Source organism: Stigmatopora argus, chromosome 3 (assembly GCF_051989625.1).
Source record: "Stigmatopora argus isolate UIUO_Sarg chromosome 3, RoL_Sarg_1.0, whole genome shotgun sequence".
Lineage (NCBI taxonomy): Eukaryota > Metazoa > Chordata > Actinopteri > Syngnathiformes > Syngnathidae > Stigmatopora > Stigmatopora argus.
Window position 1 is genome coordinate 10,422,508 of NC_135389.1, and position 23,740 is coordinate 10,446,247.

The following is a 23,740-nucleotide window of genomic DNA, read 5'->3' on the forward strand; positions in this document are numbered from 1 at the left end:
GGGCACCTATGCTACAGTCTTCAAGGGGCGAAGCAAGCTAACAGACAACCTGGTGGCTCTGAAGGAGATCAGGTTGGAGCATGAAGAGGGGGCGCCATGCACAGCTATCCGGGAGGGTATGTCAGTTTTCTTCACTTCTCATCACATTCTCACTTTGCAAGCGTTTTAAGGTGATCCAACAAATACATTCATAATAAATAAGAAATCGACTCTAATGTTGATGTCTAACCTTTGCAAAACTCTTTCTTATCTAAAAAAAACAATGCAATCATCACCGTTGTCTTGTTTCCTTTTTTGTATATTATCACATTACCGCTGACAAAACATCACAGTAATGGACGAATCCACCCTTTAACGGACGGCTGTTTTTTTCTGGCAGTGTCGCTACTAAAGGACTTAAAGCATGCCAACATTGTGACGCTCCACGATATCGTGCATACCGAAAAGTCACTGACGCTGGTCTTTGAGTACCTGGTGAGTGCCTCTGTGACAAAAGCACACAAACTTGGCCAAGAGGGATACAATTCAAGCAAATTTTATTCATTCATTGTCTTCACTGACATTTTTTTCCCTGTGGTGTAGGACAAAGACCTCAAACAGTACATGGATGATTGTGGGAACATCCTGAGCATGCAAAATGTCAAGGTGAGCACCTGCAGGTGGCTTGTCAACTATTGAAGATGAGCACTGTATATGAGAGACCCCTGCTGGTGGGCGGCAGCGAAATATCTCTGTCAGTCCATGTATTCAGTTTAGTCCCCTGACGAGTTTATGGACCAATATTGATGGTCAAGTCCCTGAGAAAATAAGATTGGCATGGGTGCCGAAGCCAATCCCAGCTACTAAAGGATACTTGAATTGATTGTTACCAAATGGCCATCTGAAATATCTGCTAAAACAAATGTTTTGTGTGTGTTTTTAATTCACATCTTTCTTCGCGCTCATCCTAAAGGTTTTCTTCTTCTTCTCTCCAGATATTTCTCTTCCAAATCCTGCGCGGCTTAGCATACTGTCACCGGCGGAAAGTTCTCCACCGAGATCTGAAACCCCAAAATTTGCTCATCAACGACAGGGGGGAACTTAAATTGGCCGACTTTGGTAAATTTGCCATTTTCATATGTGCTGTGAAAAAATGATTCGTCTCCATTTACATTGATTTTTTAAAATTATTTTTTTTATTTTTTTGCTGCAGGTCTCGCCAGAGCCAAGTCTGTGCCGACTAAAACATACTCCAATGAGGTGGTCACTTTGTGGTACCGACCCCCTGATGTCTTGCTGGGTTCTTCTGAGTACTCCACACAGATTGACATGTGGTGAGTGGATAAGTTTGATGAGTCGATAATGTTTTCTCGTCCGAATTTTGATGTCCCATTTCATTGATGGGCCTTGCATAGAGTCAAAGTCAGTTTTGACAGGGTATAATTAGCCCGGGTCATCTTTTTTCTGTTAGAATTTGCCGCCTTCTTTCTTCGAATGACTTTGCCCTACTTTGGAAGGGCACAGTGGCTGTGTGATGATCACAGACTGTGAAAAAAATAACTTTGAATGTTTGTGCTCATGCCACCTACACCGTGGGTTCCTGTCAGGGGCGTGGGCTGCATCTTCTATGAGATGGCCGCAGGCAGGCCCCTGTTTCCCGGATCTACGGTGGAGGACGAGTTGCACCTCATCTTCAGGCTTCTGGGTGAGTGCTCGTTGCCCCCTAGTGGCAGGTCTCTTCAGTAGTAGCAAATTTTACTGGATGTTGGTCAAATAGCACGTTGATAATGACATTCATTTATTTCATTTTTTTAAACCAATTGAATTATGAAAAGTCAGCAGTTCGGATTCAACTTTATATTTACATTTGAGTATTTTTTTTGTATTTTGTTGTCAGTAAATCATTAAGGTGGTACATGAATTCAAAGAGATACATGTGTGTACAGTGGTACCTCGTCATACGACCGCTCGTCATACAAAATTCTCGTCTTACGAGGGAAATTTCGATCGAATAATTCGCCCGTCATGCGATCAAAATTTCGTGATGCGACCAAGCCAGGTCTTTTTTGCATATCTTTCGTGTATAACAATATCTACGAGCACGGAACTAATTAATTCAGACGAGTTTCTCATACGACCAGGAAACGCACAACGCGCAGGCAAAAAGAGGGCTTTCTGGGTAATGAAGTATACTCGTGCACACAACACCCATAGGCAATGGCAACCTTTCTCAGAATAAAACTTCATTACCCACAATCAATACGTTGGTACGCTCAACTATTGTATTTCCTGTTATTCTTTCTAAGGAAAGAAGCTCCCGCGATCGTTCTTTAAAGACTATTTCTCGTTGGCAAGTGGTCGTGCGTTATCCTATTGTGATGACATTTGTATGCGACATCATCGAAATATTTTGAAGGGTAGACAAAAACAAACAACTCTTGATGCGTTCGTTTTGAAGACTTCGGCGGAGCGGCCAGGTGGTGTCAACCCGTAGAACTACGTAAGGTAAAAAAGATTACAACAAATTTAGAATTTAGTTTTGTTTGAAGTTACATTAAACGTTGAGTGTCTGTATATAGTTATTCAAGTTAATTTAAATTTGTTTGTTCGTTTATGAGTGCATTGTTGCCGTGGATAAAGCCCCCCCGAACAGCCCCCCCCTCCGCCTCCGTGTATGGCGCTGTCTCTACCCTCCGCGAAATGTGTCTAATTTTACTCCTATTAAACACATTATTACTATCAAACCACTCGTTATTTATTACTTTGTCAATATATGGCGAATTATAAGAAATAAAACATTTTTTTCAATCCAATATCCTGTTTTTGGTGTTTTTTTCAGAGAGTTGGAACGAATTAATTTGTTTCCCATTCATTTCAATGGGAAACTTCCGCTCGAGTTACGAGAATCTTGTCATACGAGCTCAGTCCCGGAACGGATTAAGCTCGTATCTCGAGGTACCACTGTATTATGTTACCTTGTTCATTTTCTAATTATCATGCATTCCTCAATATCTTCAAATATAATACTGTTAAATGTGTAAAAATAATGAATTCACCAATGGTATTGTTGTATTTTCAAAAGCACTTTCTTTAATAAAACAATGTTTTGATGGAGCCCATTTAAAAAAAAATATGCCAAGAAAGTATTTCATTCCTTAATGTTCAATGCACTTATGTTTTTTTATTTTATTGTTCAACAAATCATTTCAACCAAATCACTGTGCATTCATTTGCATACAAGTAAATGTACATAAAAAAATAAACAATTCCTTCACATTTGAAATTTTTATTTGGGGCTAATTTAACTGATAAAAATCTAAATTCAATATGTACATATAAATGTATTAATTTTACACTGCTGCCTATTACTGGCTGGGATAGGCTCCATCACCGCCGTGACACTTGCGAGGATAAGTGGCTCTTATAATGAATGAATATTTTAACATTTTTCATTGAGTCTACTCCAAACTTATGAGTTCCATGGATAGAGTAATATAAATATTTTTCTAACCACTTTTAAGGGCACCAATAGCTCAATAACTTCAGTCAATATTATCTGTGTCTCTTCTTTCAGGCACTCCCACCGAGGACAACTGGCCTGGTATCTCTTGTGTGGAGGAGTTCAAGTCCCACAAATTCCCAAAGTACAAGACCCAGGCGCTCATCAACCATGCACCCAGGTCAGCTTTCATTTCTACCGTTCAGCAGATTTATTTACTCTTCGCTATAATGCTGCTTTAGCTATACCGACTGTGATCAACCATGTTTTGGAAAAAAAAGTTTGGCTTCGTTAGTGTAGTGAGGGCTACACTAGACGAAAGCAAGAAACAAATTGGTCTCTTGGGTAAATTAGGCTACAAGAGGTAGAAGAAGGCTACTTGAGGGTCAAGGCCGTATGAGTGGTGTTTACTGTAGATCAGGGGTCTCAAACTTGCGGCCCGCGGGCCAACTGCGGCCCGCGGGACGATAATTTGCGGCCCCCGTCTTAATATGAAATATCGATTTATTTATTTTTGATTTTTTTTTTGATTTTTTTTTTTTTTTTTTTTTTACCCCTTTCCCCATGATGGCGCCGTTTAAGTGGCAGCCAGTGGCAGTAGCTCTGTCCACTCATGTTTTTCTTGTTTTACAGCATGTTTTACATGAAAAATTAGAGGGAACATTGACATGCACCTGCTTGTGGCAGGTGTGATACTGGTGTGCCGATAGCGAGCAATGATGATGTCGTGACCGGATGATTCGCCTAAAGACGTTTCGCCGACGGACGTTTGACAGACGGACAGGTCGTACTAGTATTTGTTAGTTTAATGATTAAATACAAATACTAGTATTTGTATTTAATCATTAAACGCTGTTTTCAGCTGGATTTGACCGAATTTGAGAGCATTTTGAGCCGTTTGGCGAATGGACGTCTATAGACGTTTTTTTGCCTCCATCGCGATATCATCCAGTATTTGTATTTAATCATTAAATGCTGTTTTAGGATGGATTTGACCCGATTGCTGTCATTTTACGGCTCGGTTCTGCTACATCTGCCTGCCCAAGAGTGCTTATTCCCGGACTGCCATTGATGGTAGACGAACATTGATTTTTACTATAATTTGGAAAACACCGGCGGCGGGCCGGATTAAAAATCCTAACGGGCCATATATGGCCCGCGGGCCGAGGTTGAAAAACTTGTACACACACGATCCGGCGGGGCGAGCGTTCGAATCCCGTTTCGGCGAAACCTCCGTTCGGCCGAATGAACGTTCGGTGGAACGTCCATTCGGCGACCTGCCCGTCTGTCAAACGTCCGTCGGCGAAACGTCTTTAAGCGAATCATCCGAGTACCGATGATGTCGCTCACACTGGTACTCAGTGCGCTCAGGGAGGTTGTCTTTCTGCTCAGACCAACAAAAAATTAGAGGGAACTTTGGTTCGGAGCTGAATGAACCAATCACGGTGAGGTATACGGCTCTGGAGGGCGGGACATCGGCCGGGCTGTCCAGTGCCTCGCTCACTCACTCATTCATTCCTCCAATCAGCTGGGCGGAGGAGAAGCCGTGAGGCCGATCACTCCGCTCGGCGCGCACACTCCTCCGCTGCTCTCAGCATAGAACTGAATGAGGCGCTATGATCCGTGATCCAGCCTGTGTCAGTGTCTGTAGCCATCTCCGCGATTGAAACGGAGAGCGAAAGTGCACATGCGCCACAAACCCGCGCGACTGAATGTGAAAGATCAACCCGAGACTCATTCCAAGTGGAAAAACATATTACAGAGCCCCAGAGATGTCTCTTTCAAAGCCTGCCGTGAAGAGAAAGGTCGGTGATGAGCACAGACAGTTTCAAGAAAAGTGGGGAGTGCAATATTTCTTTGTTGAACACAGGGGCACCCCGACGTGTCTCATTTACACTGAAAAAGTTGCGGTGCACAAGGAATACAATTTGAAACGTAATTGTACTATGAGACATGCTGAGGAGTACGAAAAATACCAGGGAGATGAGAGAGCCAACCAGGTTGCCAGTCTTAAAACACGTCTTCTGAGGCAACAGGATCTCTTCAAGAAGGCTACCAAAGACAGTAATGCAGCAGTCAAAGCTAGCTACGCCGTTTGTGAGTTGATTGATCCTGTGCTAAGTGATCCCAAATGGCTCATGGACTTGGCTTTTCTTGTTGATATCACACATGAGCTTAATGTACTGAACAAGAAGCTACAAGGCCAGGGGCAACTTGTCAGTGCTGCCTATGACAACGTGAGAGCATTCTGCACTAAACTTGTGTTATGGAAAGCCCAGCTCTCTCAGACAAACCTTTGCCATTTCCCAGCATGCAAGGCTCTCGTGGATGCAGGCACACCATTCAGTGGTGAGAAGTATGTTGAGGCCATTTCGAAGCTACAGGAGGAATTTGATCACAGATTTGCAGACTTCAAGACACACAAAGCCACATTTCAAATTTTTGCGGACCCCTTCTCCTTTGATGTGCAAGATGCCCCTGCTGAGCTTCAAATGGAGCTCATTGACCTGCAGTGCAACTCTGCACTCAAAGCCAAGTTCAGGGAGGTGAGTGGTGAAGCAGACAAGCTTGGGCAATTTTTGAGAGAGTTGACCCCCAGCTTCCCTGAACTTTCCCGAAGGTTCAAGCGGACCATGTGCCTTTTTGGGAGCACATACTTGTGTGAGAAGCTCTTCTCCACCTTGAACTTCAATAAGTCCAAGTACAGGTCCAGACTTACTGATGAGCATCTTCAAGCTCTACTGAGGGTCTCCACTGCTTCCTCCCTCAAGCCAAATGTGACTATGTGAGAAGAAGCGCTGCCAGGTCTCTAGCAGCAAGGAGTAGGCAAAAGAAGCCGTGTTCAGAATATTTCATGTTCAATGTTCCATTCAAGTTCAGAAAGTTAAAGGTTAAAGAGCTGTTAATACAGACATTTGAAACTGAATAAAAATAATTCATTTTCTCTACTTAGCCAGCCAGTGTATATCTACTGTATGCTCATTAGTATTATTTGGTTTTATATTACTGATTGATTTATTTTTTATTCATCTTTAAGTTAATTTATTTAATTCATTATTTTTTGTTAAAAAATAAAGATATTTGATAACGTTGGAAAGTTTTATCAGTGCTTTTCTTGTGGAAATCCTGATGCGGCCCAGTCTCACCCAGACTCGGCCTCTAGCGGCCCCCAGGTAAATTGAGTTCGAGACCCCTGCTGTAGATGAATGTGTGTGCGCCCTACTTCCCGTAAGGAAATCCTGTGGAACAGTTGACTGTGTTTCCTTCCTGGGGCCGGCCGGCCGGCCAGCGTCTATGACTCACTTCGCCTTTCCTCGGCGTTCTCTCTTTTCTCCCTTATCCGCAGATTGGACCCGGATGGCGTCGACCTGCTGATATCCTTCCTCAAAGTGAGGCTCTCGCCGTCATCGCCCAGAAATCCCGTGTGCCGCGAAATGCCGCTTGACCCCCCCCCCCCCTTTTTTTTTTGTGGTGTGCCGGGGCGTAACAGTACGAGTCTAGAAAGAGGCTGTCTGCAGATGAAGCCACGGGGCAGCCGTACTTTGGGAGCCTGGGGCCTCGCGTGCGCACACTGCCAGAGAGTGAGTAAGAAGATGGCAACCAAGCCAAGCAGACTTGGCAGGAAGCCTCACAAAAGGGGTGTCCAAACTTTTTTTTTCCTTGGAGGGCCGCTTTCAGAAAAAAAAAATCAACCAACTTGAAATCCTTCCACTTTCATTAGCCAAAGAGAGGATAGGAATTGGGTGAAAAAGGTCCGATTTTTAACGTGTTTTTAAGCATCAATTTATTGGTTACTATTGACGGTGATACACGTGCAATCTGTTTTGCCTGGGAGGGTTGGCAGTGATCGCCGTCAATGGCAGTGAAACATGATTATTCAATGCGAGGGGAAATGGGTTTAATGTCTAATATAATATTATGTCTGTCAATGGCATGGAATGAGTTGAGAGCTACCTGCAACAAAATAATCCTGAGGTATTTTAGGATTTTGTAAAATATATCATCATTTTCCCCACCCATACACACACACTAACTCTGACCCATTCCGTCCTTGTTTAGACGTCTCCATATTCACGTTGAAGGAGGTCCAGCTGCAGAGAGACCCCGGTTTCAGGAACTCCTCGTACCCCGAGTCAGGTATTGCCAAAATCTCATTGATTGGTTCATCAACCCTTGATATTGAGAACCTCTTAAGAAATTTCAGCAGCCAAGTCTTGGAGATTTATCCACAAGGGGGCACAAATTCCCTATACAAACAGCTAATGTTTATCCAAAAAGAAACCATTTCATGTTGAAATGTTTGAGAAAGCCTAAACCTACCTACCTAGCATACCTGAATATGACAATAAAAGAAGCATATTGAACCAATCACAGTTCCAGGAGTAGGTTTTAAAATTTTCCTTTTTTGACTACTGTTTTTATTTTTCCAATTTAGTTTGAATCCTTTTTTGTTTTAGTGTAGGATTTATATTTTTTCTTAATTAGTACAGCTTTTAAAATATATTTTTATTTTAAATAGTTTGAGTTTTTATTCTTATATTTATTTTATTTCTTTTGTTGTTGTTTTTTTTAACAGGTAACGGGAAGAGCCGAAGACAAAGCATGCTGTTTTAGATTCTTTGGACTGAATTTTTTTTGTATGGTATTTTGGAAAGAATTTCATGATTTGTACAGTCCCACTGCTGGATTGCGGTGGAAAATCATTTTCTTCATCGTCCTCATCAGCAGTACAAACCACTCGGGTTGCTTGTCCAGACGTGTGACTCCCATTCCCCCAACCCTCCACCCGTATTCAAGGTTTGGCCTCAATGTGGCACAACAGACATTTATATTCTATATTTATTAAGAAGAGAGAATTTGCTGCTAAAATCCGACTACTGTTTAGAATTCTAACTGGCTCCGTCACTTTAAAAAAAACTAAAAAAAACATGCAATGTGTATAGATATAATTTTTTGGGAAGTGGTAACCATTTTGTTGTGATTTTCTTCATTTTTCATACATAGAGCTCTACCTTTAAAAGAAGACCTTTTCATTGCCTCTTGAAATTGTTTGCACTTTTCTTTTTTACACCCTCCTCTGTAGGCCGGTGTTGACTGGCTTGTCGGGATATCATTCCTCTCAGGTAAAGCGTGCAGGGAATTAAAACAAAGGTACACCTCCCGCAATGTTTTTTTTTGTATCCTGTATGTAGCCTCAACTTTTTGATTAGCTGTGTCTTCTCTTTTACAAAGAAAAGTTCAAATCTCTGCCCTTTGTGTTTACGCCAATAACAATCTAACTAAAAAGACACTTATGGAGAAGCGCAGTTAAGCATTTATTGTATTAAATCCAGTGGTGGCCGTGAATTTCACAGGCGTTAAGCAGTACTACCTCTGAATCAATCCCTCAATAAATATTTTATGGCTAGAAAACCTTTACTACAGCTACGACACATAAAAAAAGCATAAATAACAACCCTAACCCGGCCTCACTGTGGGGGACCTGGGTTCAAATCCAGCTCAGTCCAAATGTGTGGAGTTTGCATGTTCTCCCGAGGCCTGCGTGGATTTTTTCCGGGTGCTCCGGTTTCCTCCCACATTCCAAAGACATGCATGGTAGGCACACAGTAAATCTGCAACCAAATCAATTTCTTCTTCTTCAGCCATTGTGGGTTGACAAAACCACTATTAAGTCAACACAACAATATATTTGATTGTGCACCTCGCTCCAGGTAGTTTGCTAGCTCTGGCTAGTCCACTCTATCACTAGCCAATCATAGTTGGTGAAAGCGATGACCTATCCCTACGCCTGCGAGAAGGCCTTGGAGTTGCCAATCCGAAATCTGATTGGTTAAAGCAACAGTTTTATCGACGCCTGCAGAACTGATTGTGAAGGCCAACCAGGGAAAATCATTAAAAGGTAGCTGACAGACAATTTGGAATGATTTAATAAGTATTCATGGTGAAAATATAATTAACATCAGTCTGTGATTCAGATTTTTTTTTAGGCCAGCAGAGAAGGCCTTGCAGGCCCTGATGGTCCACCACTGATTAAATCCTGTTCTAGCTCCACATACTGGAATACAGGTAATCAATCTACAGGGTTACGATTTTATGACGCCCATGCCTCATTTGCCATTTTAGCTCCGGTGTAATAGATTCTGCTGAAGTAATGCATAGTGCTCGTCTGTGTTTCTATGCCTTTTTTGCCCTCATTTTTCAAGTTATGTCCCCAAGGAAGAGAGCTGGGTTTTCAAGACGGATCCTAAAGAAAACCATAGAAAATACATTTCCCATCATAAAAAAAGAATGTAGAAAAGGAAAGACAATATTAAAGACCTTAGACCAAAATTAAATTGTTACACAAAAAGGGCCCACTAGGATAACCATAAGATATCAAGAAGAATTAATAACTATTCAAAATGATTCACCATACAAACACAGCTGAAATTTTGATTAATGTATGCTTTGAACATATTTTTTTTTTAACTTGTAAGTCCGAGATGCTTATATAAAATAGTAAGAGTCTGAAAACCATTACTAGAAAGAAAGAAGAGACCACTAGTTTAAATGCTAAATGCTAATTTTTAAAAAAGTATTTAACAGGGAGTGCTGTGTATGTATGTAAATTAAATCTGAACATTTGTTTTCCTTCCACTCTGCTGGGTGCAGGAAGTCACAATGTTCAAGCATTCAATGCTTTGTTTATTGAAAATGGATGACATTCTTCACAATACAAAATTATACAGAATACACACTGTATACCACGCCCAGTATAAAAAAAGAGGAAGTACTAAAAAAGGAGGCTTCATTATTTTGAAAATCTTGTTTTCAAGAAGTTGGGATGGTAGAGAGGAAAGGCAATGACACAAAATTTAAGGCACAGCCGGTATCTGAGAAGCATAGTGCATATGTTACATAGAGGAAAAAGAGGTTATAAACGAGCATCTCGCTAGTAACTAGCGATATGGCTTTTTTTTTTAAAACCGAGTGCTTTCACCACTGACTGCAACCTCAAGCGACCCAAGTGCAAAAAAAAAAAAAAAAAAAGAAAAACACAAATGAGGTCAAAACTGTCTCACGAGAATGTTAACCAGGATGAAGAAGGGGGCAACATCCCTCTCGGGATCAAGATTTGTGTGTAGCAGAGGGTGAGGAGGATGAGGAAGGTGTTCCTTCCAGGCTTGGCAGTGGGATCGGCATGTGTCCGTTGATTAGGCTGGGGAACTGCGGAGGAAGAGAAAGGTGGGCCCACAGTTAGGAAGGGGGGAGGAGAAGGTGGGGTCGTGGGCGGAAGCGCTGTCAAAGGCTCGCTTTCCGGTGAGGAACCGCCGCATTGTCACGGAGCGAACTTCCTGTTATTTGTTCATTGTGCCTCTTCCTGTTCGTCTCTGTCACCCGAACCCCCCCCGACTGTTTTGTCAAAAGGCCTTCTCTATAATCTAATGCACTCTTCCAAATATTAAATTTGCTTATTTCCAACAGCCTATTCTATTCATCTGGTCCACGTATCGCTATGCTAACTAAATCTGCCCAAAAATACTGTATATTGTGAATGCCCTTTTCTGAAAAACTCTGTGTTTCATAACAAAACAAATACAGAAAAGGCATTATTCGTTAGAGATACTCAGTTTGTTCGTTAACTTTTCTGTTCTTTTCGTTAAATCATTCGATAGATTTTCATTCTGACAGCCAGTGTATCAAATTCATGGTAAATATTGGGTCTTTTGTTTTCAAACGCATCTGGTTTTGCAGAAAACACCACTTCTATTGATATGAATAGCAGTTTATAAGAGCAATCAGTGCCATTGACAAGTACATCAATAACCCTTACCTTGTATGAACCTGGAAAACCCCTTTCAAATTTCCCTTATGCTGGCCTTCCCCTTTAAGACAACAGCATATTTTCTGTCTTCTGATTGGCCAGTCAGAGCAAAATTTGTTATAGCCGAGTTTAACAATTCTATCTTTAATGATGATACATTTGATGTGAATAACCATAATTACCAGAATTACTTATATATGAGTGATTTCATTTTTGTTGAATATTTGGTATTTTATGCCCCAGATCTTCATGGAAAAGTTTAGTACTATTACATTATAATTATTTTGCACTAGAATTGGTTTCAGAGACCAAATGACTGGTCGCCACGGTATAATTCAGTGTGGAGCACGTCGTGCGAGTTTGTTTGCGTGCGTATATGTGACGAGCAAGGATCCGCTCTCAAAACCAGTTCACCCTGTTCAGGCTGGTTCGCTCCCCCGGGTTCAAACAGGAAGTATTCACAGGATTTCCTCTCCCGCACTACAGTGCTGAAACCGGACACCCGCCATTCCCCCACCCGCCGGACCTGCTCGCTAGGTCTGATTAGTCGCACAAGTGTGCTAGTCTGTTGCGGCAACACAAAAACATCTTGAAAATTCTTTTGTGATTCCTTTGCCTTTGACCCGCTTGATCTGACAGCAATACTTTCACGTCAGCCAATTGAAATTCTCCTGTTCACTTGTAAATGTAGCTCAGTCTTTTTACTCCCGATATTAAATATGCCACAAAATGTGACATGTGATATTACATTATTTCTCAGACCAGAACAGTTGTCAAATTTCTCCTTACTGATTTTGATAGATTGGACTTTGGACCCACCCCCTTTTAGTTTGTCATCCCTAGGTAAGATGGCGGCGCCCTGAACGAGCCATGGCAGGCACTAGTAAGTGAATTTTTTCCCGTTTTATGCAAGATACGTTTTTTTTCTCTTGAATTTCATTCATGGACGTCAAAATAAATTTTCTTTAGCATTTTATCTGTTTATCTTTTCTGTATTTTGAAATAAATGACCGTAATGGCCGCATTGTCTTGCATTATAGCGTTTCGTTTCGTGACTTTAAAATTGAGTGGTCAATGTCAACGACTTTGTTTTCGGTTAGGGTTAGACTGCAGGGGTGGGCAAACTGGTCCTCGAGGGCAGCTCTGGGTGCAGGTTTTTGTTCCAACCGGTCAAGCACAGACACTTTGACCAATGAAATTTCTGCAGAAAACAAGATGCACCTGACTGCAATCCACGGACTGGTAAAAAGATGTCCTCCTTATGGGTTGGAATGAAAACCCGCACCCTTTGTGGAATAGTTTGCCTACCCCTGGGTTAGAGAGATAAGCAAAGCTTTTTAGAAATTGTAGTACTTATTAATTGTTTGTGCCTTTTTTTTACTGTATTGGCAAACTAGGTGTAAAATACACTTGAGATGAATGCTTGGGCCAAGTATAATAATGGAGTATGATGGGGATTGTAGATAAAGTGCTATTGTGTATGGTAAGTGCAGTAAACACTGATTTTTTGTGTACTTTTTCAGAAATATTATCTGTAAACTAGGTATTGTAAACAACAGTACAATGTGAAGCATTTCCTGAATTCCACGTGTACTATGGAAAATATGCGCCATCATTGTTTAGCTTTTTTTAATCAAATCGGGTAGCCTATTGTAATTATTTGTTACATTAAAAGTATACATTTCGGTGCCTTTCTAACATTGAAACTTCTTTTTTTACTCTACGAGTATACTTCAACTCAAGCACAAGGTGTGAGTAGTTTGTCTCACCTGGAACAAGGAGCCGTGGCCCTGCCGCCGGGCGGGGCTTAGAGGGGCCACGGGGCTGAGGCTGCTCCAGAAGTGAATGCCGGACAAGAGCGGACTGTGAGCCAGCAGCAGACCGGAGGGAGTCTGGAAAAAGAGGGAGGAGGAGGAGGAGGAGGAGAAGAAAGAGGGAGGCGTCAGAGAAATGGCTCCGAGGCCTTTCGGGGCTAATGCAAAACATGCTGAAAATGCAAAATGGAGCAGCTTTTTCGGCTTTTGGAAAAACAAACTGGCGGAGCAGGAAGGAAGTCTGCGGTTTCTCCTCTGCAATACAGGGGTGACGCTAGGGCGGGGGGTGTCTTGTTGTCGATGAAGAGGGGCATCCAGAGAGAAAACAGATGAAATCAATTTCTCTTTCTGGGTCTTCTCCTCACCCCCAAACCCCCCGTGTCACCTCAGAGAAGCCAGCCAGTGTTGCAGCTCCGCTGCCATTATTAATGGAATTATTGGAGCATATGGCATCACTTAAGTGCCTCTTGCCTCCTTGGCCCGCAGACATTTTTTTGGCGCACGTTAACGTCTCTCTCTCTCTCTCTCGCCCTCGCCACCCCCGGCAAACACCGCCGCGTCACCACCGAAGCGTTCCCAGATAGCGACAAATATTTATTTCGCAAATCCTCTGTTGACATGTGATTTAGGCAGCCGGATTGTTAACTAGCAAGTGGAAATTGTGGAGCCACAGCCCGCTGGGTCCACAAAGATGTCACGAGACTAGTACTCTTCTATGGACTGGACCGGGGATGTCCAATCTATGGCACTCAGAAAAAACGGCGGACTATGAAGATATTATTCACAAGAAGCTTTTAGTTGGGCATACATTATGTTGCACTTCTCAGCTGCAACAATAAATTAGGCTAGTAACGGTACAATTATTTTAGGGATCAAAACCTCACATGTTGAAATCAACGAAGGAAACGGCGTAAAATTTCAGTATTTTGTTTTACATGAATAAAGTTAGATAAAAAAATAAGCCAGTGTATTGGTGGTGATTTTCCTGACTCATTCACTGTCATTGAAAGTTGTGGACATCAAATTGAGTGAGAAAATTTCACTGGACCAATTTGATTCTCAGTCCAAATAGATTGTCTATGGTAGCCCATGTGGTAATACTTTTTCTTTTCTTTTTTTTCTGATGATGAAACAGAATGATGAAAATGGAAGGATTTCAAATTGGCCCTTGCATCCTTTGATTTTTCCTAAAGTGGCCCCCGGCTGCATTATAAATGGCCTGTATTTAACATGTAGAGAGGAAACCACTCCAGAATAGGGATGTCCCAATACTCATTTTTTGACTTCCGATTTTTCTTAAAATATGTTTTTCCAATAGCGATCTAATGCCCATATTTTTAGACCTGTAAATTCAATGCAAAAGATAGTAACCAGCAAATGATAAATCACTCAATCAACAAATGCTTTGGTTATATTACGCGATGATTTGTTATTGTTATTAGTTCTTAAGTGATATCGCCCAGCTCAGTGTTTGATTTATACCAGTCCAAAGCACAGCAATACTGAAAAGTAACTTCCAACCAATTTCGATACTCCCAAAATAGTTACCGTATTTACTCGCATATAAGCCGCTTTTGTCGGACAAAAAAATGATTATTGAATCTAGGCTTATAAGGCTTATATAGTCCACTGTATAAAAATCGAATCCGAACGCTTAGTTTATAATTATTATTTTTTAATCGGTGAACTACTGTAACAATCATATACTGCTGGCACTATTTATTCCCCAATCCTGAAGTACAATGGAAGTTTTTGTATATAGTAGACTATATGATGGATTCTACGTACGGATTTTGCATTGAACTCTTCCCTTTTCTATTGACCTCTCTCTCATCACGACCACAGAGGTCGGTAAGGACGCCAATTTTTAAAGGTGGCAAAATCCTTGTTTTGTGGATTTTTGCCGAATAGCAGCTTTGCGTGTAAAAAGAGTGCCAAAGAAGCAGCATTAATTGAAAAGCCGCAATCAACAACCGAATTGCGGTAATGTTCAACTCTAAGCATTTCGTTGCGTTTCCCCACCTGTGCGGTGAAGAAAGCGGGAGTCAGCGATCCGGACGGCAACGCCGGACTGTTGAGTGCGATGGAGCCGATGTCGCTCCCTGCCAGCAAGAGGGAGGGGGCTGAAATGTCCAGAGCTTTGGGCTTTTTGCTTTTGGCCGGGATGCCGTCTCCTCGACTACAACTACTACTTGAGGAGGAGGAGGAGGAGAAGCTTCTGCCGACGCCTCCGCCGACGATCCTGTTCTCAGCACCGGAGTGCAAGGCTCGCTGCCTGTGCCCGGACGACAAGTTGAGGGGCTGGGCGCTCTGTTCCGAGAAGTCCCCCTCCTGGTCCTTGTCCTCGTCTCCGTTGTCGTGGAAACCGTTCCGGCCCCCCTGCTGGATGGGGAAGCGGGGAGGCCGCTTGGGCGTCCCGGGTGAGGCGTAGGCCTCCACTTTGACGTCGTTGGCGCCAAAGCGGATGACGGAACGCGGCTCCTCCTGCAGCACCCGCAGCAGCTCGGGCTGGTTCTGGAGCGAAGCGATGCTAAAAGACGAGTACAGGCCCGAGCGGAGGTAGTCGTTGCGGCTCTGCTGCGCCCCCAGCGCGGCCGCTCGCGTCCTCCGCAGGGCCTCCTCGGCCTCTTCGTCCCCCTCCTCCGTCTCCTCCTCGTCCACATCCAGCTCGGAGACCTCGCCCTCCTGTGGGGGGAACCTCCCGGATGCCAAGCCCATCTCCACCATCTGCGGATCCATCTTGAGGATCTCGGGGAAGGAGACAAACTTGTAGACAAACTTTTGTCCGATCACCTTCTTGATGATGTTCTGCCGGGGAGAATCAGAATGGCGTACTTTCAAATTGAATTTCCAAACACATCTATGAGCACTCAGTGGAAACATCATTCAGCGTCAAAAGAAGAAGACAGCGAAGGACTAGAGGACGTGGCGTTTACCTTATCGTAGTAGTATCGCAGGGCCCGGCTGAGTTTGTCGTAATTCATGTTGGTCTTGTTCTTGCGTAGCCCCCACAGCTTGGCCACCTCCTCCGATTTGAGCAGCTTGAACTCTCCGTCGGTGGACGTCCAGCAGATCAAGTGCTTGTGGCTCTGGTCCAGCAGCAGCTGCAGCAGGAACTGCCACAGAGTGATGGCGCTGTCCATAGCTGCATCACGAAAACACATACCCCCATTAGAGTCCAGCCAATTCAGCACTTTAGCTGCTAGATTTAGCAACTTTTCCGAGTAGCAAAGTGAGCCTTGGTGAGCTCCAACTCTATCAAAAATATGCGAGCAAACGTTTGCCTTACGAGTATTTGCAACGAGCAGCAGTTTATCCATCAAAGTTGCGATGAAACAAGTGAAATGATAACAGACCGTAATTTGGACACAATTCAAAACAAGACAGAAAAAGCTTAGTAATGAAATTACACCCCATTTCGTCTTCCTTTCTTACATGCCTTAGCCCCGCCCACCCAAAAAATCGCATAACAAACATGTCACACCCAGAATGAGCTATAGATTTTTTTTTAACATGCTTTCCATAGGCACGCTAGTATTCTCCGGTTTCCGTCTTTCCATTCTGTCAACATCAACAATGATCAATGCTTGGTGTGATGTCACAACCAGAATTGCTGAAAAAAAGTGGGCATTCCCACATGCATTGTTTTGGCTTGAATAAACTATGACATTGTAAACGAAAAAGCTTGATTTGAGTACAAAATGTATGTAAAATTACATCATTTCTATTTTTTTTGACATTGTTACCATTTCATAGCACCATTGAGGAAGACCTCTTACTCATCGAAAGAGGCGATCCGATCGAGTTTGTTCCGAGTGCACATTCCACTACGAATTGAATAACCCACTGCCGAGCCCGTCACACTTCCTGTGGAGCGAAAGCGAGCCAGGTTGAACCGCAAGCATACTTCTGGCTTGAGCTGTCGTCCCTCCTCGTGCGTGTGTTTTTCCTCTTCTCCTTCTACCGCCTGCACTCGCGTGTGCTCATCATAGTATACTCCCAAACTAAATTTAGTGCTTGCGGAGACATAAGTGGGGTTGCAACAATCATTAAAAAGACATTCAGTTTGATTTGAGCGCTTCTTTGGGGGTCCATATTTCCAATTCATTTTTAGGGGAAATTTAAATTGAATTTTGGATTGAAGGAATCAATCCATAGTTGATGATAATCACATTCGGGTTTGAATGCTATCTTAACTATAAAAATGAAGATTTGAGTCACAAGTTGTGGTAATAAGTCACAAGCCGCAGAGTGTGAATAAATACAGACAAAAAGCTTTCAACTGATTATTGACACTCCCAGATGACTTATTATTGTCAAACTGGCCCCAAACAAAGTAACTTCCTCATGTTTCTTATTTAAGCACACCAATTTAACCTTGTCTTATGAAAAGTGTCTGTCTAGCTTCATGTTGATGCACAATAATAAAAAAATGCCATTGGCCAATGATACTAGAATCAATTTTAGAATCATTATATAAACCTATATTTAGGTTATTTGTAAACAAACAGAGGTAACTCATGGAGACAGTGCGCAAGACTACTCACTGGCACATCTTTATCTTCTGCAAATAAAATGACAAATTGCTCATTGACTCTTAAGGGGCTCAACGTGCAAGAAAGTAATACGTATCATATTGTAGTATATAGACAAGTATTATACAGATACTTAAAAAAGCTACTCCTTTTAACTAAATGAAGGTCCTCAAATCAGTTCATTGTTGTGTCAGAAAATTCTGCTATTATAGCAGGTGTTAATGATATACTAAATGCAGTGAACAATATTTTAAGTTCTTTATACTTGTTATTAGTTGAATTTTGAACAAATATTTCGCAGGGTGGCAGCTCAGCACTACTTTTGTCCACACGCAGCTCCAAAATTCCCCTCCACGTAGTTTTTTTTGTACAAAAATGCCACAAGTTAGTGTCAAAGGCTCCATTTTGAAACTCTTGTTTTAATTGGCGGACTTCCTGTATAACAAAATGAATCAACGGTATAACTACTGGAATTTTCCAGGAACAATTTCACGCTCGGAACACAATGACCACAGTGGCTTTGTTGTCCCTTAGCTTTCCTGTCACGCCTGTTTATTGGTGACAGGTGAGTGCTGCTTAGTAACATGTAACAAGGAGGGAGGAGATGTCCGGGGGAGAGGGAGGCAGCGGTGCTCGGAACCCGTTTCCGACGCACGCCATCCGCTGACTTTGGGATGTGCCATGTGAAACTACAAAGCTGTCAAAGTCAGGACTTCCTGCCATTCTGCTAGCAAGGACAAATAGCCCAGCGGAAGAGATCCCACAGCAGGAGAGCACTTCCTTACCGTCGCCACCACTCATTTCCCAATGGTGGCAAGATCCTCATCATCACCCTTCATCCATCAATGCTCATGGCATGCAGGGACCACAGCACAGGATGTAAGAGTGAAAAAAAAAACAGAACCCAATACATGTGTTCACCTGCTAGGATGCGGTCATTTGTTTGAGTTTGATCAAATATGAGCACTTGCAAATTTAGAAAGCTTTACTGTAGTACCACTTGGTGCCACAAAATGCCTGTAGCACTCTACTGGAAGCGATTAATTGTGCTGTAATTAAGAGTAGTGGCAGAGAAGGACCCAAACAAGTGTGCTCTACCCAGATTAATTAGGCAATATTCATATACATACTATTAAGTGTTGTTCAATATGCTCTCTCCTTTAAATTCTATTAGAGGCTGAAAGGTGTTTTGTTCTCAAATTTAAGCAAAGTATGATTTTTTTTCTTATTCCGCAAAATTAATTTCATTTCTTATTTGAAATTATATGCAAAATTTTATTACATGTTATGTTGAACAAACATCTACAATTATGTGATCAGTTAACAAAAATTGAATAAAAATGTTGTTTAATAATTGTTGTAAAATAAAAATATATACACAAATTCTTAATTATTTCAAATTTAAATAGCAATTTATATATATATATATATAAATTACAGTTCATACTCTAAGCATATTATATATTCCCAGTTATGTGATACTAATATCAACTAAAATATTTTTCTTTTTCTTAAAACAATTGTTAAAATATACAGTGGAAAAAAAAAATTGAGAATGGATTATTTTCATGTGACAAAAATATATCTAATTGATATTGGAAATTGTACGTGCATATAATTGTGATAACAGTTTTAAAAAAGGATCAAATTCAGAATGCAATTGGTTTGGCATTATTGTCAACTTTATCTGTAATGCAGACTTTAGTGAGTTATACTGTCTGGCTCTAAGTTACTGAAGGGAAACAGCATACCTGTACACAACCACAAATATTGTTGAAAAAAAAATCTTACACCAAATTTAATCCGATTCTTTCACTCAGTTGGATCAGTTTCTTTAAACCAATGGTGACCGGTTGGTTCTTATGGCAATGCCTACTGGTAGACGGAAACAATTATTTATATCTGATTTACACATCTTTACCAATTTTGAGGCCATTTTGTTGACCCGTCACCCCCCCCAAAAAACTCAACTTTGTTATTTTTCTGGCTAACATTTTTTTTTTACCAAGTTTGACGATTGTACAATTTATAGTCTCAGGATAAATCCTTATTGATATGTCTCCTTCTCTCGCACTCTCTGCCTCTATATCACTTTTTGCCCTATATATCCGCCTCTAAAATTAAAAAAATATTCCTGATGATTGTAAATTAAAATTAAATGAAATATTACAGAATGTTAACGCAATATGATTTATAAATTTAAAAAATATTCCCGATGACTGTAAATTAAAATAAAATTAAATATTACAGAATGTTAACGCAATATGATTTATAAATTACAAAAATTGTGCAGCAGACAACTAAGCGTGGAGGCAAGTTTATAAAAAAAAAAGACTCAAGATGTTTCCTACACTTCAGATATGGTCAACTTAAACACACACTAAGGATTAAAACACCCCCCAAAAATATATTTTCTGAACGTGCCCACTAGCCTAATGCTAATATACAATGGAATTCAAGCAACAATGAAAATTAGCATCAAGTGGCCTTATTTGTCTATCCAAAAGAATAAATATTAAGGCACATGAGTCTCACCACATTTCTTTTCATAAACAAGAAATATTAAAAGATTCAGCTCTTTGTACACGGCCAAACAAAGGTTTAATCAACCATCCATTAAAGAGAAAAACAAAATCCCAACAATGAAGGTGCGTCTCAGTCACCATGGTGAACACAGACTCAAGGATGTTCTTTTTAAAAAAATGAATTGCAATGTTGAAGGAATGTCTTTTTTCATGTACCTATTAAAAAGACCCTAAATTCCACAGATATATTTATACTTTTTATAGTACTTACATTGTTGAACATTTCATTTTATGTACGTATATACCGAATTGGCCTGAATATAAGACGATCCTGATTGTAAGACAACCCCCTTTTTCAAGACTCAAGTTTGAAAAAACTTTTTGAACACAAAATTAAATTTTTATACAGAAAATAATTACAGTACAGCTGAACAAATGATTATAACAATTTAGTCGAGAAAATGCATGTTATTTTGCCTCATTCAAATCATGCAAAAACTCAATCACATCTTTATCACATTTTTAAGTACAGCAGTACGACGAAAATTTCGATCGAATAATTCGCTCGCGATACGATTAAAATTTCAAGATGCGACCAAGCCAGGTGGTCATGACATGAGAGGCTGTTTATCATTCTAGCGCACTGTCTTTTTTGCCACATCTCTTTCGTGTATAACTACTATATCTACGAGGACTGAACGATTTATTCAGACGAATTTCGATACGAATACGATAAACAGGCGGCACAGTGGAAGCGTGGTTTGCACATCCGTCTCACAGTTCTGAAGTCAATCGTTTGCATATATTCTCCCCTATGCCTGTGTGGGTTACCTCCCAAAAACATGCATATCAGGCTGATTGAATACTCTAAAAATGTTCCTAGATATAAGTGTGAATGGTTGTTTGTCTCATTCTGCCCTGTGGTAATAGTCTGGCTGGCTGACTGGAATGAATTAATATAGTAAATAAATAACTGTCCGTATATGAATCAGTTATTCACAAAGGCCCATTTAAAATTTTGAAAGATATATTTGTGACAAAAAGAATTGTTTCATTTAAAAAATGAATCACGATTAATTAATTACATTGCCCTGCGATTGGCTGGTGACCAAATAAGACACCTTCAAGCTTTTCCATAACTGACTGAAGGCAAACTTTGGACATCCAGTGATCAGTTTCTAGGCAGATTTTGGAAGGCCATCTCACAGCCCAGACCTTATCCCCAGATTTCTTCCTTTGGGTCTACCTGATGGTCCGAGTATACCCAGAACTATCACTAAACTGAAGCAAGCCATCAGGGAAATAAGTATATTCAAATGCCCCAATTGAAACAGAGCTATCACAATGTAATAATCATATAAAAAGGTGATTTCAACATAGCAACAAAAAAAGCAATCACAAATCCCTTTTTCATAAAACAGTAGTGCACCGCCAAAATAAGGTTCCAAAATTTATATGTAAAAAATTGAAATGATCGAATGATTGGTCACTCAAAATGGATTGGGTGTCTCAGTCAACGGCAACTAATGAGTTAATACTTACAAATGTACACAACACATTTGAAAAACCGGATTTTTGGGGGGGGTTTACGTGATCAGATTGACAACATCCCTAATTTATATTTTAATTGATCTTCTGTACCACTTATCCAATTTAAAAACAATGCACTTTTTTTTAAACTGAGCTTTCAGAGCAGTGGTTCTTAACCTGGGTTCGATCGAACCCTAGAGGTTCGGTGGAGCCTCTGCCGCGAAGGTCAAGTCACATCGACTCATGTCTATTGACCATCACTGGCTGCAGATGATCACGTGACATTGCTTGGCCAACCAGTGCTGCAAGGAATTTATATACCTTGAATTTGAAAAAGATAATATTTAATTTTACACTAAAGGTAGGGTTCGGTGAATGGGCATATGAAACTGGTGGTGTTTTGGTAGCTCTGACAAGGTTAAGAACCACTGTTTTAGAGTTTGCCAACATGGATCAACTTTTGCTATTACCTGATTACTAAGTGACTGACTGGCCGCCTGAGTCACGGCCGCTCTCCCGAGCATTCTTGCGCCGGGCCTTCAGGATGCTCGGAGCTGCCGTGTCCCCGCCGGGCTCACAAAGCCGGCCAGTGTGTTGCCCCAACGGAAACTCTTAATGAGATTAGTAGACGGCGTGCTGCAGACATTACTTGGTCGGTTGTGACCACATCTCGCCCGCTTCCTGTTCGTACAGCCATGGAAAAAAGTCCATGCTGTGATTTCCTCACCCATTCATCTCCCCCCTTTGTTGCTGTTGGACTTATTTTGAAAGCCCAAGGGCTCCTATCTTAAACCACTGTCGTTGTGTTAATGCAGGTGTAATGAAACTTTTCTAGGGCGGGGATTTTTCTGGGATTTTTTTTAGGATTTTTGTCATTTCTATTAGATTAGATCAAGTTGGACCTTTTGGTCCTTTAGTAATCTGCTTTTTACAGTTTCTGGTTAAGTTCTGGTATCAATCATAGTGTTTGGGTTCAGTTGCACACGTGAGTCAAGGCTGTTTTTGTTTTGATCTTAAATTGACCTATGATTGAATTTTAGCAGAACTTTATATAAATCTAAGTTTTGAAGAAAGGGGCGTTTTGTGACTTCCTGCACTTGAGTGGATCAAATTTTGATTTGAGGAAGTGGAGATATCATTTGCTGGCCTTTGAGGATGATTATGCTTTTATAAAATAAGTGGAAAAAGTTGAAAAATGACGCGCTTTTGGAAAAAAAAAAGTTGAACCTTTTTAGAAACAAATGAAAATCTAAATTCTGTAGTTAGTTGGTCTACACGAGGCCAACGATAATCACGATTAAGACGATTAGTCTGTAAAACACTAGAAGTTTTTGTCCAGTCTTAATTTTTGTTCTCGGAAGCACACCGGAAGATAATAGCCAAGTTCCCATTCGGATCGACAAAACGTTGAATTGAAAAGCTTTTGGACCAAAAACAATGGCGAAAATGCAACAAACTTGAAGAAAAAGTAGAGTTTACCTGCGATCACTTCCGTGGCCTTTCTTTGCTGCCGAGGAACTTTTAGCGTGCCGCCGCCGGAGAGATGGCTTGTTTTTCCATGCTTGCAAGCTCCACGGCTTGTGCTCTGTCTGAAATCGGATCCTGGACTTTTTCTTTCCGCGAGCAGGAAGTCGGAGCAAGCAGACGCAGAGCCGGCGGCTCACTTCCTCTCGCCGACGATTCCCCAGGCGCTCTGCCGTCTGTGTAAACACACTTTTCCTCCCCTCCTCTTCGCCTCTGCCTGCCCGCTGATGACGGACGCCAGTCGGCACACATGGCCAGCGAGACAGAAAGAGAGTGAGAGAAAAAAAATCCGACAGCCCCTGAAGTGACATCATCCGTGGCCGTCATGGCGCCTTCAGGAAATCTTCGTCAATCTGACAATACCCTATTAAAAGTTCCCCTGCGCCACGATGATTGCTGATTTAAGGTGTATTAGATATTTAATATCTATATAAAACACATACATACTAGTATTAGAGTCATGATTTATATATTTTGACCTAATACTTGAGTCCACTGCAACGAAGGCCGTCGTGATGCATTCAGGATGC

General features: G+C 41.3%; 2 protein-coding genes across 3 annotated transcripts in view; one reads left to right on the forward strand and one right to left on the reverse strand.

Moving 5' to 3' along the window:
- LOC144071030 (cyclin-dependent kinase 17-like) overlaps nt 1-8,639 on the forward strand; it is a 30,573-nt gene extending 21,934 nt beyond the window's left edge. For both annotated transcript variants that reach the window (XM_077595713.1, XM_077595714.1), the window contains exons 7-17: nt 2-116; nt 380-474; nt 583-645; nt 975-1,098; nt 1,193-1,313; nt 1,587-1,684; nt 3,554-3,659; nt 6,825-6,867; nt 6,969-7,059; nt 7,538-7,615; nt 8,055-8,639. In XM_077595713.1, coding sequence (XP_077451839.1) covers nt 2-116; nt 380-474; nt 583-645; nt 975-1,098; nt 1,193-1,313; nt 1,587-1,684; nt 3,554-3,659; nt 6,825-6,867; nt 6,969-7,059; nt 7,538-7,615; nt 8,055-8,092 — 972 coding nt within the window. In that variant the 3' untranslated portion in view covers nt 8,093-8,639. The remainder of the gene's footprint in view (nt 1; nt 117-379; nt 475-582; nt 646-974; nt 1,099-1,192; nt 1,314-1,586; nt 1,685-3,553; nt 3,660-6,824; nt 6,868-6,968; nt 7,060-7,537; nt 7,616-8,054) is intronic.
- A 1,502-nt stretch (nt 8,640-10,141) lies between these two features.
- LOC144071031 (ETS domain-containing protein Elk-3-like) lies at nt 10,142-23,491 on the reverse strand. Its single transcript, XM_077595715.1, has 5 exons — nt 23,166-23,491; nt 16,033-16,241; nt 15,119-15,904; nt 13,052-13,174; nt 10,142-10,684 (listed from the first exon to the last, which is right to left on the reverse strand). Exons 2-5 carry the CDS (start codon nt 16,237-16,239, stop codon nt 10,586-10,588), a joined length of 1,215 nt encoding a protein of 404 aa, XP_077451841.1. The 5' UTR covers nt 16,240-16,241; nt 23,166-23,491; the 3' UTR covers nt 10,142-10,585.
- Between the last annotated feature and the right edge of the window lie 249 nt (nt 23,492-23,740).

Bases quoted from the DNA above. Each gene is read 5' to 3' on its own strand.
- LOC144071031 (XM_077595715.1), bottom strand. From the start codon at position 16,239: ATGGACAGCGCCATCACTCTGTGGCAGTTCCTGCTGCAGCTGCTGCTG. The intron at 13,175-15,118 runs GTGGGGAAACGC...CTCTTTTTCCAG, and splicing joins CCGCTTTCTTCACCGCACAG to ACTCCCTCCGGTCTGCTGCT. The intron at 10,685-13,051 runs GTGAGACAAACT...CTTCCTCCGCAG, and splicing joins GCCACGGCTCCTTGTTCCAG to TTCCCCAGCCTAATCAACGG.